This window comes from Dipodomys ordii, unplaced genomic scaffold (assembly GCF_000151885.1).
Source record: "Dipodomys ordii isolate 6190 unplaced genomic scaffold, Dord_2.0 Scaffold133, whole genome shotgun sequence".
NCBI lineage: Eukaryota > Metazoa > Chordata > Mammalia > Rodentia > Heteromyidae > Dipodomys > Dipodomys ordii.
Window position 1 is genome coordinate 2,532,761 of NW_012267349.1, and position 18,589 is coordinate 2,551,349.

Here is an 18,589-nt window from a genome sequence, read left to right on the forward strand (position 1 = left end):
AATCAAGGATGGCAAGACAGGCACAAAGAACATAAATTCATAGGGTAATATATTGGACCAGTAAATACAGTGATGTATGTGCTGTTTCAATGTGGTCTGTGCATACTCTTTTCCATGGATATTTCTTTCTGCATCCCACATTCTGATTTGGAGATTGTTATGTGTGCGTGTGTGCACATGTGTGTGGGTGTGGGTGCTGGTTCTAGGACATGAACTCGGAACCTCCATACCCTTACTTAGCTTTTTCATTTACATCTGCCATTTCTACCATACCTCCACTTCCAGCTTTCTGGTGGTTAGTGGAATAAGAATCTCTCAGATTTGTCTGTCCTGGTTGGCATCAAACCTCAATCCTCAGATTTCATCCTCCTGAATAGCTAAGATTACAGGTGTGAGCCTCTAGCTTGGAGATTGGTGGGTGAATGAGGCTGTAAGTGAGCAACAGACATAGTACCTAGGTTGTTACAGGGTTTTGCTGATTCTGTTTTTCAGTGAGGAAGCAGAGTCTCCTAGGTGTTGGGTGATGTGGGCCCAGGTTATGCTAAGTTCATAAGAGGTAGAGAGAAAATCCCTGCTGACATCTGTTGATAGTAAAACTACATTTTTAAACATACAGCCTTTACTCACACTTGTACCTTCTATGAAATTGGGGTTGAAGGCAGTGAAGGCCTTGTAGAGAAGTAGTCTTGCAAGTGCATCTGGGCTTCCGTGCAGTTCCGTGTCCCTTCCAGGCTCTGATAGTTTTCTAATGAGGAGGCATCATGCATAGTGGTATTGAGGGAAAGATGATGTTTTAGAAGATGGTTGATCTGTTTAGGAGATTGCAGATTTTTTAATGACTTTTGAAAATACATTTAGGTAGGATTTACCAATTACATATAAAGTAGGTACCAGTGAGAGTTTAGGTTCAAGGGATTATTTTTCAAAAGCCATTATAAAGGATTGGGCATTCATAATTGTCCTTATAAATTCTCTATAAAAATGGCACTGGTTTCTTTACCAGTGAAACACAAGTTTTTGACTCCCGGGGAGTTTACACTAGGTACAAACTACCTGTCAAGATCTTATGTAATATCGTTTAAAGTTTAATGTGGTCACATTTGATGAATATGGATGAAAGTGATTAAGTTTCACCCTTTTTTTTCTCCAGCAAGTGGATTTTCTATTCAAAGACTATTGGTTATTTCCCCATAGTCGTAGCCATTGTAACTAGTGCATGCATGCAGTGCCCTTTCTGCCTGAGATTATAAATGTGATAAACTGTGTTCTGAGCCTGTGTTCTGAGCCCAATCTATAGTGCACAGCACCTGCACTCTTGCTCTCCCCTACCCTGCGTTACCCCTTCCCAGATGAGTAGATTTGCTCTATAGAAAACATTGGAACATAGATAAAATTGTTGCCCACCTCAGCCTTCTCCTCTTCCTCTGTGTTACTCAATTGATTTTAACCTTTACCCTCTAGGTTCTCACCTGTGGTTCGCCATTAGAATCACCTAGGATATAGGAGCAGGAGGAGAATAAAAAAGAGCAATGGCAGAGCCATTCCTTAGGCCACTTAAAACATCAGAATATCTGGAGGATGAGGTAAATTTAAAGAATTAAAGCCTCTTAAATGTTTCTGAAAAATGAACAGGCAGTTGATAATTGGTAAGTTACCCAACGACCTTGGCAAGTTGCCAGGCTCTTAGTAACTTGGCTAGTAATTGACCCCAGTGTCTTGTGTCGAAAGGGGGTAATAGTATTTCCTCTAAGATTTGTCAGGAAGATTAATTTAGTTGACCCAAGTGTGTAAGTACACATATAAGTAAATTGCAGTAGCTGTTTGAGGAAGAATCTCAGGTCTGTTTCGGCTGTCACTAATACTGTTCCTATGTACTTACATTTCTCCTGCCTGCTCCTGCTCCCATTTTAGAGGTCAACTCAATTCCCATTTATTATCTGGTGATTATTTAAGGTATCAACTAAAATATCCTGTCAGAGAGATCCAGAAATGAGACCGAGGGGTTTCTCTCTCATGTTATGTGGGCTCCAGTAGAGAACAATCCAAGCCAAAACTGGCTGAGCTCCACATGGCCATTCAGGATTAACAATCTCTCTCTCTTTTTCTCTTTTTTTGTCCACTTCCAGTCCATAGGAAGTACCAAAATCAGAGGGAAGAGATGATTTTTTTATGAAATTATAGATGACTGGGAATTTGTTCTCATATTCTCTTGCCCTGCATCTAGTGTGAAAGTGACCCTAGCTGCGTTTACAGGTGTTCAACTAAAGTCTTAGCTCCTGTGGAATAGAGGGAGATTACATCAGGGAAATAACCAATGGCTTGCCAGATCCCCGAAGCCCCTCATGCCTTCAAGCACTTATTGCGCTTCTCTTCTAGTTATTCAATCTTCTCATTGTGGAAGGTCCTTTACTGCAATTGCATCATCCTGTCAAAATACCTTTTCTGGTGAGTTAATTGTGGGTTCCAAGACCTATTGGAGACCTAAACCAAGGCAGAGATTGTTTTATTTTGCTCTGTTTACTTCCCAGGAAGTCACCAAAACCATTGCAGATGCCAACTTAGGGGCTCTATTTGTTGAATGAATCAGTAGCAGAGTATATAGAGGAGGGGGTCGTAACAGCTATATGAAGATTTTATAAAGATAGAATTCACATACCATACAATTTACACATCTGAAGTCTGATTCACAGAGTGGTATAACTGTTACCACAGTCAATTTTAGAATATTTTCATCATTTCAAAATAAACTATCTTTTAGCTATTGCTTACCTCCTGCCTCCCCTCCCTCAACTCTTGAGTAAACATTAATCTATTTTCTGTTTCTATTTGCTTTTCTGTTCTAGGTGTTTCGTGTAACTAAGACTATACAAATATGTAGACTTTTCAACTGCTTTCACCTAGCATAATGTTTGAGATCCATCCATGTGGTAGTGTTATTAACCCTAAACTCCCTTTTATGACTAACCAGTTTCTCTTTTATAAATGTGCTGCATTTGGTTTATTCATAGGTTGACAGGAATTTGGGCTACTTCTAATTGGGGGCTGTTCTGAATACAGCTACTTTTGTACATTTGTATGCAAGTTTCTCTATAGATATATTTTCATCTATACTGTAAACAAAGGAGTGGAATTGTTGGGTCAAATGAACCTAGTATATTTTCCAAAGCAGCTGTATCTGCCTTTATGCTTGAGGGTTTTGTTTTTTTTTGGGGGGGGTCCTGTCGTGGGGCCTGAACTCTGGGCCTGAGCGCTGTCCCTCAGCAGTTCAGCTCAAGGCTAGCGTTCTACCTCTTGAGCCACAGTGCCACTTCTGGCTTTTTTTTTTTTTTTTTTTTTTTTTGCTTATGTGGTGCTGAGGAATCGAATCCAGGGCCTCAGCATGCAAGGCAAGGCCCTACCACTGAGCCACCTTCCCACCCGCAATGTGCTTGAGGGTTTTTATTCTTCCATATCCTTGTCAACACTTGCTAGTATCAGAATTTTATTTTAGCTATGTTAGTTGCTTTGAATTCTTTTCTCCTGTGTTTTTGATGAGTATTTCCCCAATAACTAGTAATGATAAGCTCTTTTTCCTTGTCAGTGGCAGTGACAATGCTAATTGCTTTCTCTCTGTGTATTGTGTCTAGGTTTAATAATGAGCCTCTTTTCTGGCTGATGCTTTTAGAAGTAGTTAGTGGCTTAGAATATATCAGAATGGAGAGCTGGTGTCTATCTATATGTAGGATGTGTGTTTTGACATTCTTACACACCTTATCACTTTGTCAGTCCCAGCTCCTCTTTCTTACTAGTGATTTGCCAACAAAAGCAAAAACCTTATTAATAGTTAGACACTTAAATAGGCAAGTAGTGTTGCAAAAAATAATAATAGTAATATCTAATCACCTTAAGGTTATTAAATTATGATCAGAAATTTTAGGACATTGCTTATTCTTGGCAGTATTTTCACATGATTTTCTTGCCAACTCTAGTATTTATACATAGGTAACTACAGGAGCTCCAGGTTTCATGAGGCCTTGAAGGTATTCTTTCAGGAAGGAATGAAAATTTGTCATTTTATTCTTCCACATTCTCTCTTCAGATTTTCCATGCCAAACACCAATGTGGTGAGAATGCTGGTGGTATGGTGTGTCTCTTAAGCCTAGAGACAGTTTGGTAGAAATAACCTTGACCTGGAAAGCAAAGGCCTGGGTTGAACACTCCATACTCTGCACATAGAGGGTGCTTACTGACTTTTGCTCCATTAGTGAATAGAGAAGACACTTCCTCTAAGCTGCAGCTTGATGAACCATTCAAAGGAGAGGGTGGACAACTTAAGCTTTTGGGAGTCTTTCTCATTACTCTTTGATGCAATGATCATTATATTTTCAGCTTTAGAAGAGAAATAAATAGGAAAATAGAGAAAAAAACAAAAGAAAAAGAAATGAAGAAAATATAAAACAAGTCTTTTCAAAGTACTGATCTGAAACTTTTTTTTTTTTTTAGAATTAACATGCTCAAAAATTTCAAATTCCGGGACATTTTGAGTTGACGTATTCTAATTGGGAATTATCCTGACCTAGGAAAGGGCAAAATCCGAAGATCTTTCAAATCTGAAATATTTGTGGTACCAACATTCCAGATAAAGAACACTCAACCTGTTTATTCCTCTGGAGGTCCTTGACTCTTTCCCATTAGCCATATTTTGCCTTCCTGTTCCTGAGGTAAACCAGAAGCTTCTTATTGCTGTGGAGCTATACACTTGGAATATGGATACATGACTCACAGAAACTCAATCACTTTTCACGTAGTGCAAATGGAAAGCAGCCCTAAATGAATATTTGCCAAGCTGAGAATGACTGGTGAGCTCATTTTTAATGGGAGACTGCGTTTCATCATGCCTGGTTTCCCTTTGATATACTGCTGTTCCTGTAGCCAGGCCCTCAAACTGAGGTGCTGGCAAGATCCAGGTCTGTGGACCAAGAGTAGAGATTACTGGCTCTTGGCTGTCCCTGAGCAGCTAGGCTATGGCAGGCTCAACTGGGTGTACTAAGCAGCCATCTGATAAATGTGGTCCAGTGTTCATATCAGGTGTGCTAGGAGAAAAGCTACCTTGTCCTACACACAAAATGGTCACTGGAAACCTTTATCTTTTAAGAAGAAGATGTGTGGGTGGCACTGGGCTGAAGGGAGCCCTCACTCAAGGAGATGGTTATCCTAGTTGTTGGCAAAGAGACTGGATAAGGTGATTTTCAAGTTTCCTGAAGCTTCCAGGGACAAACAGAAGGCTATGGGTTTTTTTAAGTTTCTAAGAGGTTGTTTTGGTTCGCTTTCCCCCCACTAAACTCCTATTTCCCCTTTGTATTAAACTAGTAATGTTGAGGGAAGCAGATTTCTTTAAGCTAGCAGATGTGTGTTCCAGATAAAAAACATCTGAATGATGGTGTTCTATAAGTTCCTTTTATTTATTTTATTTTGTTGTAAAGGTGTTGTACAGAGGGGTGATAGTTATATAAGTAAGGTAATGAGTACATTCTTTTGTCAAACATTGTTTTCTCTCCCTATCCTTCCCCCACCCCTAACAACTCACTCCCCAAGTTGTAAAGTTCATTTCCAACACAGTGTTTTGTGAATATCACTGTTGCATTGGGTCACCCTTTTCCTTGTTTCACCATTTTGTTATTCCCCTTCCCTTCCCCTAATCAGATAAATGTATATACCAGACACAGGGTACCAGACTCAAAAACAGTGACTACCAGTGATAAACCAAAGGAAAAAAGAAAACAAAAGAAAGAATGAACGAACTTGATACAGTACATTAACAACAATGTCAACAACAACAAAACACTTCATGTCTCCATATCATGGAGTACATTTCAATTAGCATCATTTTATATGATCATATGTACATGAGCTATTGTGGTCCTCTGCTAGGACTATCCTAGACGTATACTAATTATTACAAATGAGGGAAACCATGGAGCCCATGTTTCTTCGAGTCTAGCTTACTTCACTTAATATGATTTTTTTTCCCAAGTAGACAGAAGTGCCATTTCAAACACTTGTCATTAGTGCCATGGTTGATGGACAGGTCATGAGTCTAGATGGTGTGTTGTCTTCTTGGTAGACTAGCTGTCACTCTGAATAGCTAACTGCCTTTGCGTGGGGCTTCCTTACCCATGCTCATCTCCCTGCCCCCATAATCACCATCCCTCAGGATCAGGTAGTCACATGCTTATGTGTGTATACCTGTAAGTGTTGGTAGAATCAGGAGTGAGGCTGATGTCTGATTTAAAGTCCATTTCTTTCCTTTGTTGCCCCCTTTAAAAACAAATTGCTATGTTTAGTAGTACAAAGGGGTTTGTTTTATTTGTGAGACTCTTTTACAGCCTATTTTCAGATCTGTTTTGTTCAGATGAAGTGAGGAGTGGTTATCATTAATGTTAAATGAGTGTCTGGTAGGTGAGTTTTTATGATGCTGTGTCAGTGATGGTCAAGGAAGCTTTAAATGAAAATGTGTGTGTGTGCACTTGCATCGAACTGGTCAATTTCAAGATGGATTTCGTGATACCAAATGAAGCTTGCATTTGATTTTGTAAAAGCACCAGACAGTTAATGCATGATTCATGAAGATCACATCTCATAGAGACATAAAAACCTCTTTTTTAAATGCCAGTGAGATACAAATATCAGTAACTCCCTTGGAGAGTAAGTTTGTCTTCTCTCTCAGCATCAGAAAGGGCTCTTCTCACTGCTGCCCTTTGTGTTGTTAACCCTTCATCCAGTGTGGTTTCTCTTGGCGGTGTGTAGTATGTGTTTCAGAACTCAAAGTTCTTCGACAGTGATTTTGAGTGGCCCATTCCTTTTCCCTTTTGTCTGTGAGAGTTTCTTTATTCCTTTGGAGCTTGGGCTCTTCCCTGCTGTGATACCTTTGTTTGTTCACTTATTCATTCAGTCCCTAGTATGCTGAGCTTCTACACATGTATGTGTGGAAGTATGGGATGCAGCCCAGACTTAACCTCCTGCCATCTAGCAGATCCCTTCACCCAGCTAGCTAGTAGGGAGTCCATGCCTTGTCTGAGGGGGACATATATAGCGTTGACATTTCAGTTTATAGCAGGTTCCCAGCTAGTGGGCTGAGTTTGGAGATTGGTGTTGAGGACTTAAAGGGTTCTCTTTTCCTCATTATGGGATGAAGTCTCTCTCTTCCCAATTGTAAAATGTAATGATTTATGTGACAGCACTTGAGAAAGGCAGAGTGCTCTATAATGGTCTGCCTCACGTCTCGTCCTGACCTGGATCACCTTGTTCTGTTCTCTCTCCTTTTTGAGGCACCCTGACCATCCACTCCTGATCTGGCTCCCACTTCCCACTCTCCCTCAGCTTCTGAGGGAAGCCTAAGAGAACAAGACAGGTCTGATTCTCTGTCTCTTCTGTTGCTTAATGTGTCTTTAAAATGCAGTTGTTTCCCTTGGAGTCTCCCTTGCTGTTGGTGCATCTGTGTGGATTTCAAGGGAAATTCGAAACCTGACCGGACACAACATTCTGCCTGTTGGTGACAGCATTGCTGCTGTTGCTGCTTTCGTGTGTCTGCTCTTCCCAAACCATAAACATTTGTGGTATAGAGATAATGCTCGTTGCCTTAGATTAAGCCCAGCATCCAAGCATTACCTACGCTGTGTGGGGACCGGTGACTAAGTATCAGGTTTTCATACCTATGTAAGCTGACTTTCACATTGCTACCTATTTAATAGTGAACTTTTGTGTATGAGGCTGGTGTGAGGGTAAGGGATGAAACAGAATCATAAATAGTCATATGAGCTGAACTTCAACACATACATTAACATTTTTGTTTTCCCCTCCCCTTGGTCTTAAAAGATAAAAATGGCAGAGGAGATAGCTGAGGCAGAGAACTCCTATATAGTAAGAGGACTCCTATATAGTAAGCTCAGGCATTCCTATAAAAGCAAAAACACAGGCCTGAAAACCTGTTCTGTTGGATTTTTTTTGGTGGTTGTTGTTGTTTTTTAAACTCAGGTCACAGGTAATAGTCTTCCATGGACACTTATGTAATAAAAAACATTTGCTGATGCTTTGTCATTAGGATGGAAATGAATGGAGAAACTATCCTCTGAGGATGAGCTAAGTAGTGATGGAAAGTCTCACTTAAGTTATTTCTGGTTGGATTTGGAGAAGCACTTTTGATCCATGCTGGAAGACAGGAGGTTCTGTTTCTCCAGTCCCTGTTGGTTTCCATTCCACAACCTAGAACTCCATTAAACCAAAGCATTAGGAAGCCCATTGACTGTTCAGACTTCTTACTGGGTAACTAGATAATAGAGAGGAAGTTCATCTCTAAGATAATACAATTGTAGAGGAAACTCTGGTTGGATGGGCTCACAAACTGCCAAGGAGGAAGAATAAAACCCTGGCCTATCAGAGCTTCCACGTAATCTCGATCTCCTCCAGAAGTCAGATTTGGGGCTGGCAGAAACATCCCTATGTCCGTTCTAATAGCACCCACTGAGTGCCTGCTAAAGCAGGAAGAAGGCATTGCCATCTTGTGGGTTCCTCTTGCCATGAGAGAGAAGATGGACAAATATAAAGAAAAGGGAATGAATGAGTGAGCAGTACACTAGGGAAGTTCAGAAGAGGGCAACACCAAATCCTAAACTAAATCCTGATCTTCTCAGCATGGGAAGGAGGAATTAGAACTCATATCTCCAGGAAAATGAGGGTTGGTTGAGTCTTACTAAAGGAAGGGTAGAGAAAGTATTGAGAACAAAAGAGACTGAGAAGGGACTCTTGGGCACAGGAATGTCTGCAAAAGTCCTGAAAGAAAATTGGGTCAGCAGATCTTTTCAGAAAGAAGGATCCTACTTTGGGAATCTCCCAACATAGCAAAGGTAGAGCTCTGTCTCTATTTCCCTAAATAAAGTTTTATTAGAAAGAAGCCTCACCCATTCTCGTATTTCTTTTACTTGCTACTCTAACAGGTTTGAGTAGTTGTGACAAAACATGAAGATGCAAACCTTAAACCATTTGCTATCTGGCCCCCCACCAGCAGTTTGCCCACTTTGAGCATGTCATTTTCATTTCTTGAAACAGAGTGAAAAGCACATCATCAGCAACAGGGCTTTGTTTTCTGCCCTGGACTGGTTAAGGTTAATACCTACTCTCCTGTGCCTCCAACTCTGTAGCCTCTGGCTTCTCGGTTTCTGGTCCTGAAACATTCCAGAAGTGGAATGTTGTAGTAGGATAGGATTATTTTCCCCAAAAAGAGGGCATGTCCCCTTAAGATGTCTAATTATCCGAACCCTTACTGTTACGAGAGTTTGCTTGATTTCTTTGAACCTCTGCAGCTGCCTATATACTTAGAAAGTATTACCCAGCAAAATTAGAATTCAAAACAGTTAGAGGAGTCATCATGATTGTAAAGTCCTCTGTAGTTTCTGGTGATTAGTGGCTTCTGGATCCTGATGAATGAGAGGAGAGTAGCAGCAGAAGAGCCGGCCCTTCAAGCCTTTTATTTCAGAAATACAGAGAACGCATTTCCAGAAAAGCAGCTGTGCCAGGCCATACTCTTTACAAATATTAACTTAATAAGAGATAGACAAAATAAAGCTACAGTCACTGTCAATTTACAGATTGTAAAACAGAGGCTCTGATAAGCTAATGACTTTACTGACTGACAATGCCTTCCATCTCTGAGGAGGAAGGCATTGACTTTTATGCTTTTGCTGTCCTTAGCAAGTAGTGATGCTAAGTCAGGAAGACAAGACTTTCAGATCATTGAAAGGACTGGCTTTCAAATATTAGGTACAACTAAATCCTCCTTAATGTTAACTTTGTTTTTACCCCAACAGCAACTGAGGTATTAGATATCCTTATCAAATGATACTGCCATTTAAGATCTTTGTGCTTAGTATTTGATGGCAATAAATAATATATTCCCAAGTTTTTCTGGAAAATAAAGAAGTTGTTTTGGGTTATCTTCAATCTCAACACAATCCTTCCTACAGAAAATTCCCATTATAGCCACTGTGACTTTGGGCAAAGATCATAGTTCTTACTGTGGTATTTAAAGCCTTTTTTCCATAGACTCTGTCTGCTCCTGTCTGACTTGTCAGTGTTTCCCAAAGTTGGTCCCTGAATTTGGAACTACCTCAGTTCCTTGAGTGCCATCTCTAGATTGTCCATCTGTCTGTCTCAGTGCTATTTTGTCTTCTTATCTCATTTAAAGGGTCACTGGATCCTAGAACCCTTCCTTAGCCAATAGAGATTGAGTTGATATCATTTCCTTGCCTACTCCATAATACTGTCTGTCACACTGTTCTGTTGTTCATGTGCCAGTGCCCACCTTTAGATTGTAAACCTCTTGAAATCATTCTTTTAGTTTTGACTCTGTAGTTTTCAAGTATAGGAATCTAGTTACTATAAAGGGGATTTATTAATGTGTTTGTGCTGGTCCTGGAGGGCTTTGAACTCAGGACCTCATACTCCTACTTAGCTTTTTTTTTTTTTTTTTTACTCAAGGCTGGCACTCTACCACTTGAGCCACACCTCCACTTACAGCTTTTTGCTGTCTAATCAGAGATAAGAATCTCACCATATTTTCTTACCAGACTAACTTCAACACGTGATCTTCAGATTTCAGCCTCTTTAGTAGCTAGGATTGCAGGCTTAATCTATCAGCTCCTGGCTTAAAAGGATTTATTGCAGGGAAATCAAATCACTAAGGAGACTGAAATCTGAGAACTGGTTCTGAAAGAAGCCAGACCTCATCAAATTGACATGGGAATTCTTCAGGATAGTAATATGTCACTGATGGCTCGTTGCTCCTCTAAACCCTCTTTCTGCTGACTTTTTGAGACTGTGCCTATATGTTCACAAAGTCTTCATTCAATCTCCATTTGCCTGACTGCTTAGAATGTGCCTATAAATACAATGTCTTCATTTCCACCTCCCTGCTTCTGTGATGCCTCAGTTTACCTTCACATTTCCAAGAAAGCCATCTGACAAGTCTATCTCATCCTTGTGACCAAACAACAAGCAAGGGTAGGTGTCTGGCTATCCTGTTGGTGGGCTGTCCTTGGTAAGGATCTCCCTTAGAATGCTCAGACATGTTTGGTGCTGTCATGATTTCATGGGCCAGAATGTCTGCAGTGCTGGTCTTGGCTTTTGTTTTATGGACTTTGTTCTCCATTCCTTACAGATATCATTAATGGAGCTCAAGAGAAATGTGTATTGCCTCCTATGGATGGCTACCCACACTGCGAGGGGAAGATCAAGGTAAGACATAGGCAATGGCTGTTCATCTCCATCCTCCTCGATCTGATTCAAGTGGGTGAGTGGGCCTGTGAAGTAAGTCATTTCAAGGGCACCAGCTTTGGGCTGTGACCATGACGACTCTACTCTGCTTAGGCTAACTACATAGGTGGTCAGCAATAGTTCTTACTGCTCAGACAGGAAGAGCCAGGGCCACTTTCCCTGCGGGCCTTGTCTCTGCAGCTCCTTTCCTCTCTTTCCCAGCTTCCTGTGGGTGATCCTTCAAGCCACAGTGACAAGGGGCAGCTGTTATTTAATGACTGTCTCCCTGTTCCCACAGGCACTAGGGGCCTTGCTCATTTCGTCAGGACAGTGGCTTAAAGGTCACATTTGCATGTTTAGTTCAGTGCCCAGAGATACATGGTCAATCTTCCATTCTTTTGGTTGTTTACTTTTATTTTCGTCTTTTTTTTTAAATGCTGAGTATCAAATGCTGGGACTTCATGAATGCTGGACAAGTGCTCTCTCATTGATCTGCGTTTCTAGCCCTTGACTCTTTTCTTTTTTCTTTTTTTCCCCCTGTTTTTGAGGGGTAGTGGTAGATAGTACTGAGGATTGAACTGCTTACTGGGCAAGTATGTGAGTATATGAGCCATTCCTTTAGTCCTTTTGGTTTTTCATTTGTTGTTTTTCAGTTAAGGTCTCATACTTTTATCCTGGCTGGCAGCCTTAAATCCAGATGCTCCTACCTCTGTACTCCCTCCCTAGTAGAAATTACAGGCATGCACCACCATTACTAGCTTTAACTTTTTCATTGTTTGGTTTTGGGGGCTTGGGATTGAACTTGAGGCTTTGCCCATATTAAATATATGCTCTACCACTCAACTACATCCCAGCCCAACATTTTTTTTTAATTCCTGTTATGGTTTGTCCTTGGGGAGACCATGCCTGACCAGTAGAGCTCAGAGTGTGTTAGTTCAGGTTTGCAGTTAGGGCCAAAAGAGCAACCTAGATGTCCATTTGGATCAACATCTATAATGATCACTAAGGCCTGTGAGCATGCCTACTGTGGGTAAGTGGACCTTACAGCAGTACCCATGGGACATTTAGATGTCCTGGGGGGTATATGATCTTGATAGCATCTTCCCTCTTCTAGATTGTCTCTACTGTTCAGGCCCAGCTCAAGCCTATGTTGGCTGTGGTTCCTGACTTTAGCTCATGATCTCCTTGTTGTCCTCAGATCACAGCCTGAACCACTCTTCTCACTATTGCTCTTCTCCATCAAGTATGTGAAACACAGAACAGGTTACTGAGACATATTTCTCTGTTCTTGTTATTTCAGTGGATGAAAGATATGTGGCGTTCAGATCCCTGCTACGCAGACTACGGAGTGGATGGGTCCACCTGTTCTTTTTTTATTTACCTCAGTGAGGTGAGTATCCCAGCACTCCCAACGGTAGAGGTCTGTAGGTAGACTGTTGTAGCTGGTACTGCAGTTTGAAAAGTTGAAAGATGTGTGTTGGCTTTTTACAGTGCTATCTCCCCAGGAAGACTTTATTGCCATGTTTTCCTATTGTGTAAAATATACTCACTGTAAGATTTTTCCATCGTAACCATTTTCAAGCGTTCAGTTCAGTGGTTAAGTACCTTCACAGTGTTAGGGGATGATCACTACTATCCATTTGCAGAATTCTTTTCATCTTGCAAAATGCAGTCTGTACCCATTAACCTTAACTCCCCAATCTTCCAACCTAGAATTAGCACTTCATTCTACTTCTGTCTCTTTGGATTTTTGCCCTAGGTACTCAGAAAAAGAGAACTCTATTCTTTGTCATGTTGTGTCTAGTTCATTTTACTTGGCATATTTTTAAGATTCAGCTCTGTCATAATGTGTGTTAGAATTTCCTTTATAAGACTGAATCATATTCCATTGTGTCTAAATGTTGATTTGCTTATCTGTTTGTCTTTCACTAGATTCTTGGGTTGTTTCCCCATTTGACAACTCTGAATAATATATACCCCCTGACACCTTGCTTTCAGTACCCCAAACAGGGTTCATATCCCACAAGTGGACTTGGTGGGTCACAATTTCATTTTTATGTTTGGAAAAGCCACCATACTGTCTTTCATACCTGCTGTCCAGTTTCCATTTCCACCAGTGGTCCACAAAGGATCCAGTTTTTTTCACATCTTCAGCCAATACTTGTTACTTTCCTGGGTGTGAAATAACTCATAGCAATCTTGAGCTTCTTGTCATGTCTATATTGGCTAGTTACCTGTTTAATTATTACCTGAGTTTATTACACCTTTCCCTTCTGTTGTCTGCTGGTAGCAGGGTTTGAACTAAAGCCCTCATATTCACTTAGCTAGATTGCTCATAGCTGGTGCTCTACTACTTGAGCCGTACCTCCTTGCTTTTTGCTACTTTGGAGATTGAGTCTTTAGGACTTTTCTGTCTAGACAGGCCTCCAAACATGATGCCCTGGATCTCAGCCACCTAAGTAGTTATACTGGTGTCAACCACTGGTTCCTGTTATCTTCTCTTGTCTTTTCTCTTCTTTTCTTTTCTCTTCTTCCTTTCTTCCTTCCTTTCTTTCTTTTGCTTATTTGTTCATTCTTTCTTTTCTTGCCTATTTGTTTGCTTTCATCTGATTTCATTTTCATGTGTACCCTTGCATTTTTTAAAGATTTCCTAGTACTTACTTAACAGGCCACATACCATTTGTTGTGGCTTCAGTAACCTCCATTTCACACTTGAGAAAGTCAGGGGTGTGAAGAAGAAGTAAGGTTTTCTCCGTGAAAGAGTCTAGTAGGGAATCCAAACTGCTGGCTGCCTCTTCACCCCTTGATAGCTGGGGCTGCCCTAGGGGCTGATGAAACAGGTGCTGACTAATTCAGAGCTGCTGCTTCTGTGGCTCTCCACTACAGTTCCCCCGTCATTCTGCCCTGTGTGTGCTTTGCCAAAACTAGTTGACGGTAGTAACAGTACGCTGGTGACAATTTGGAAAACACTCTGGTATTGAGACTAGGAAATGTTTTTGCTGTAGTTGTTCTTGTGGAATCTAGACACCTCATATTTCTGCCATAAGTGTACTCCGCCAACTTTTTTTTTTGAGGTAGAGTACAAATTATAATGCCCTTATTCTCTCTCTTTGGTTAATATATTCAAATCAGACTTCTTGTGTGTGTGTGTGTGTGTGTGTGTGTGTGTGTGCACTGAGTTTGAACTCAGGGCTTAACGTTCTCACATGGCATTTTTGCTCAAAGATCATGCTTTCCTGCTTGAGCCACACCTCCACTTTTGCCCTTTTGCTAATTAATTGAAGGTAGAGTCTCACAGACTTTCCTGCCCAGGCTGGCTTTGCACCTTAATCCTCATATCTCAGCTTCCTGAGAGCTAGCTAGGATTGTAAGCACGAGCCATCAGCACCCAGTCTTCAACTCAGATTTCTCCCTCAGCACTGAGGTTTGAATCCACAGCCTCACACCTTCTCGGCAAGAACCTGCCACTGACTCACGCCTCCATCACACTGACCTTCTTAGTTGACAGAGTTGTCTCCTGAATACCATCAGCAGCATCTCAGAGCTAGTGACAGTTAAACTATTTCTTGAAAGGAAAGACACTTAGAATTGGGATTGGATGTTCCTCATTAACAGGCTTCTGACAAAGTGCGTGTACAGCACTGAGTGTGTTTCTGGTCTCTGGTTTAGGTGACCAGTGGCCTACCTTCTCATTTTCTTCTTCAGAAGGAGGCCTGGGGCTACAGGTGAGCCTTTACTCTGGTGAGAAGCCAATTGGAAGTACCTTTCTTGCCCTTAGGGTGAGGCTTCTCACATAGTTTAATTTTCAGAAGTTTCCTTCCCCTTTCCTTATGGTAGAATGTAGCCAGAGGCCAGCTGTGTGCAGTGATTGACAAGCAGGACTAATTTCACGCCTTTCTAAGAGTTTGCAGTTGGGGTGGAATGAAGGGGCTGTTGTAGAGGATTCTGCATTCCCATACCAGCCTATTCTCCATCTCCTGGTGGTAGGAGCTAGGGAAGTGTGGGGCAGTGTTACTTGAAGAGGACTGCATTAATTCACAACCTGATCCTTTTGCTTGGAGACCATTACCCACCTCACACCCAGTGAGGGAGGGATATATAGCTAAGGAGAGAGGAGGAAAATGAGCTTTAGGGAAGGGGAAACGCAAGTACCACAGGGCAGACTGGGATATATAAAGCTAAGTGGCTCACATATTCTTTTCATGGGATGCCAAGTGTTTCACATTGGGACCTGTGACTACTTTTCCTGAGGTGTGGAATGGGCCTTCCTTAGCCTGTTTACTCTCTCCTTATATAGATCAGGTTTGACCTTTTGTAGGGCTGAGTTCAGTTCAGTGAGCACTTATCAAACATGTAATTCAACAATTTCCAGCTGCTACTGAGAACTCCTTCACTGGCCACCTGTTCAGGCTGTTTTTTTGTCCTAAAGAGGGTAATGGGAGAGGACAAGAGAGGGTAGAGATGAGAGGGAGAGAACTAAGCACCACTTTCTCCAGTTTTGCTTTGAAAATAACCCTTAAAAGGTTCTATTTTTTCAAAGCATCATACAAGGGACCCTGTTAGACTCCATATAGGTATAGGATAGGGTGAGTGCCTTAGAACTTCCTACCTAATTTTCTCTAAGGGTTCTTTGTTTGTTCGCTTTGGTTGTTTTGTTTTAGGGTTTGGGGAATTTTGGTTTCTGAAAAGCCACTAAACCTCTTTTTTTTTCTTTTTTTTTTCTTCCATTATAAATAAATCTTTTTAACTTTGTTTTCAAAGCACCCTACCATGAAGATACTGCAGAACTCCTGAGTTACTATGGAGTGTACTTAGAGTGGGCCTGGCAAAGAGAAAACACTCAGTCAACACTGATGGACACTTTGATGGTTTTTAATGGTGTCGTTATTTGAGAATAGTTTGTAGGCTGTCACTTAGCCTCCAACATTATAAGTGGGCTCTGGGTTCCATTTTAGAATTAGAATCAATTTTGGCTTCCCATTTAGCATTATAATTCAATTTTAGGTTCTTTGACTTCTGGTACTATAGAAATGTAGCGTTTCCCTTGATGCCTGTATTTCCTTAATTGACAAATAAAAATGGCATGTATTTGTAGTGTACAAGATGATATTTTGATATTTGTATATAACAGGAATGGTTAAATAAAGCTAATTAGCATGTACTTACCTCACAGACTTGTTTGTCATAAGCAAACCTCCTCTTGACTGTTTGTCTCTTAGGATGCTTCTGTTTGCATTTGAGTTAGAAGCTGCTCATGGGAAATTCATAGCCATGGTCAGTTAATTAACATCTAGTATTTTCTTCTGAATCATGAACAGTATCTGTGGCTTTATGAGGCTGTTAGTCTATAGTTTCCCCTCCCCCCGCCCCCTACCCCCGCTATTTCCTCTCTTCCTTTTCTGGAGCTTCCCTTGTTTTGCCATGCCATTGAACTCCGAGAGCTGTTTATTCCTAGATCATATGCCAGCTCTCTTTCACAGTTGGAAAAATGTTTGAGGAACATCTTCATTTGACTTGTTAACTCGATCAACACAAGCACTACTGACTTAATTCTATTTCTAACCCATATTTCTACATTAGGTATCAGGGCTGTAACAAAAAGAGACCAAGTAAAATTCTCTCCCAGTCAGTCACTCGGGAAGAACTGAAAGATTAAATTTAAATCCAGTTTAGGAAGCGGCACTTTTCCTTTGTTTCCTTTACTGGCGGCTGTCTCACAATGCCAGCTTCCACAGAATTCTGGAATTGCACGCCTCTACGCTTGCTCTGGACATCTTGTCTACAGATCCTTAAATCCCAGGGAGTAAAATCACTAATATGCCCCCTCCCCCACCTCCATTGTATTCCTCAGCTGCTGGCCATGTGTCTGACACTCTGGGGAACTGAGATGTAAAAGTCACAGCTAAGTGGATGCCCAAGTTTAGGAATAAAGCTTTGAGCTGCTCCAAGAGAAGAGTGGAAGGTCATTGAGTCCCCAGCTGAATGCTAGATGCTGGTCAATTCTTAATGGTGACCCTCCACACCTAGGGCCATAGATAACTCATAGAGGTGGGCTGGGTCTCTTCTCTGCATAGTGCTGTGCTTTCCAGCACCCTCATTCCCTTCATGAACTCAGGTTCATGATTGGTAGCCATTCAGTCTTATACTTAAATCCACTTGTATTTAAACTAGGGCTTGATTTAGCTACTTTCAATTAATCAGTGCACTGCTTGTTTTCTAATACTCTTCAATTTTGAGACCCTACCTTAAAATAGGAGAAACTTTACTGATCTACCTGAAGGAATAACTCAGGAAAACTGGGCATCTGCCATTCTGAGTGCAAAGAGTAAGTGGATGATTCATGTGGCAGCCTTGTATTTCCAGGATATCAGGTGGTTCATTTTCCATATCTATGTTTGTGGGCCATGTAACTACTCCTGTTATAGAGACAAGGCCCTTTAAAGTAATTATTCTGAGAATGTCATTGTTTCAGGTATATTAACTTAGCTGGCTGCAGAGCCTTTTACTACTATCAGCACTTAGAGCAAATTTCTTCACCCTTACAGGTATTATATTGATGGATGATGCTGATGCATTTGATACCACACATTTTTATACCATTGTTCCCAAAGGTAGCAAGCTGCATACCTTTCCAGACTTCTAAATTTGTTGCTACTTTTTTTTAGTTGGCACAAAATAATCAAATTGCCTAGTATCTGATTTCTGGGTCTTAAGGTGTGTACAGCTATCAATGCTTTCAATAACAGTTTGGATTAGCATGTGTGTATGTATATTTATATATCTATGTCTATCTATCTATATATGTGTTATGTGTAGGCATGTGTGTGCATGCTTGCATATGTGTGAAGTGTCTCATAAAGGAACAAAAGAAGCAATTTCATGCTTTACTCATCAATCTGTTCCTCTGTTTCTTGAGAAACAGATGTAAAGGTCTTTTTTTCTGTTTTTCCCTTGGCAATATGTAAAACTAATATTGGCTGAGCATGCTATTAACCTTGAGTTTAAATTCAGCATACTTAATCCTTTGATTAATGCCAAGATTAATGCCCAACAGGAAAGGTTGACGCTTAAATGTTTGTGAATGCAAGCATGAAATGAAATCCTAATAACTGGTACAATGATTTGAATTTATGGGCTGTGTTGGCTGCTAAAGATAACTTGGAAATGGTGTGGCACAGACTAATTTGTCAAAGTGGGCAGCAAAAGAGAATTGCTGTTAAGGTTGCAGAAGAAAATGTTAGAAAACCTGACCGCTACTGGGGACAAGTCAAGAGGACTTGATAAAAATCACTAGGCTGTTACC

The 18,589-nt window shown here is 40.9% G+C and overlaps 1 protein-coding gene across 4 annotated transcripts in view; it reads left to right on the forward strand.

The window, feature by feature from the left end:
* Positions 1-18,589, forward strand: part of Mgat5 (mannosyl (alpha-1,6-)-glycoprotein beta-1,6-N-acetyl-glucosaminyltransferase) — a 372,666-nt gene that overhangs the window by 206,462 nt on the left and 147,615 nt on the right. For all 4 annotated transcript variants that reach the window (XM_013030834.1, XM_013030833.1, XM_013030831.1 and 1 more), the window contains exons 4-5: positions 11,192-11,268; positions 12,587-12,676. In XM_013030834.1, coding sequence (XP_012886288.1) covers positions 11,192-11,268; positions 12,587-12,676 — 167 coding nt within the window. The remainder of the gene's footprint in view (positions 1-11,191; positions 11,269-12,586; positions 12,677-18,589) is intronic.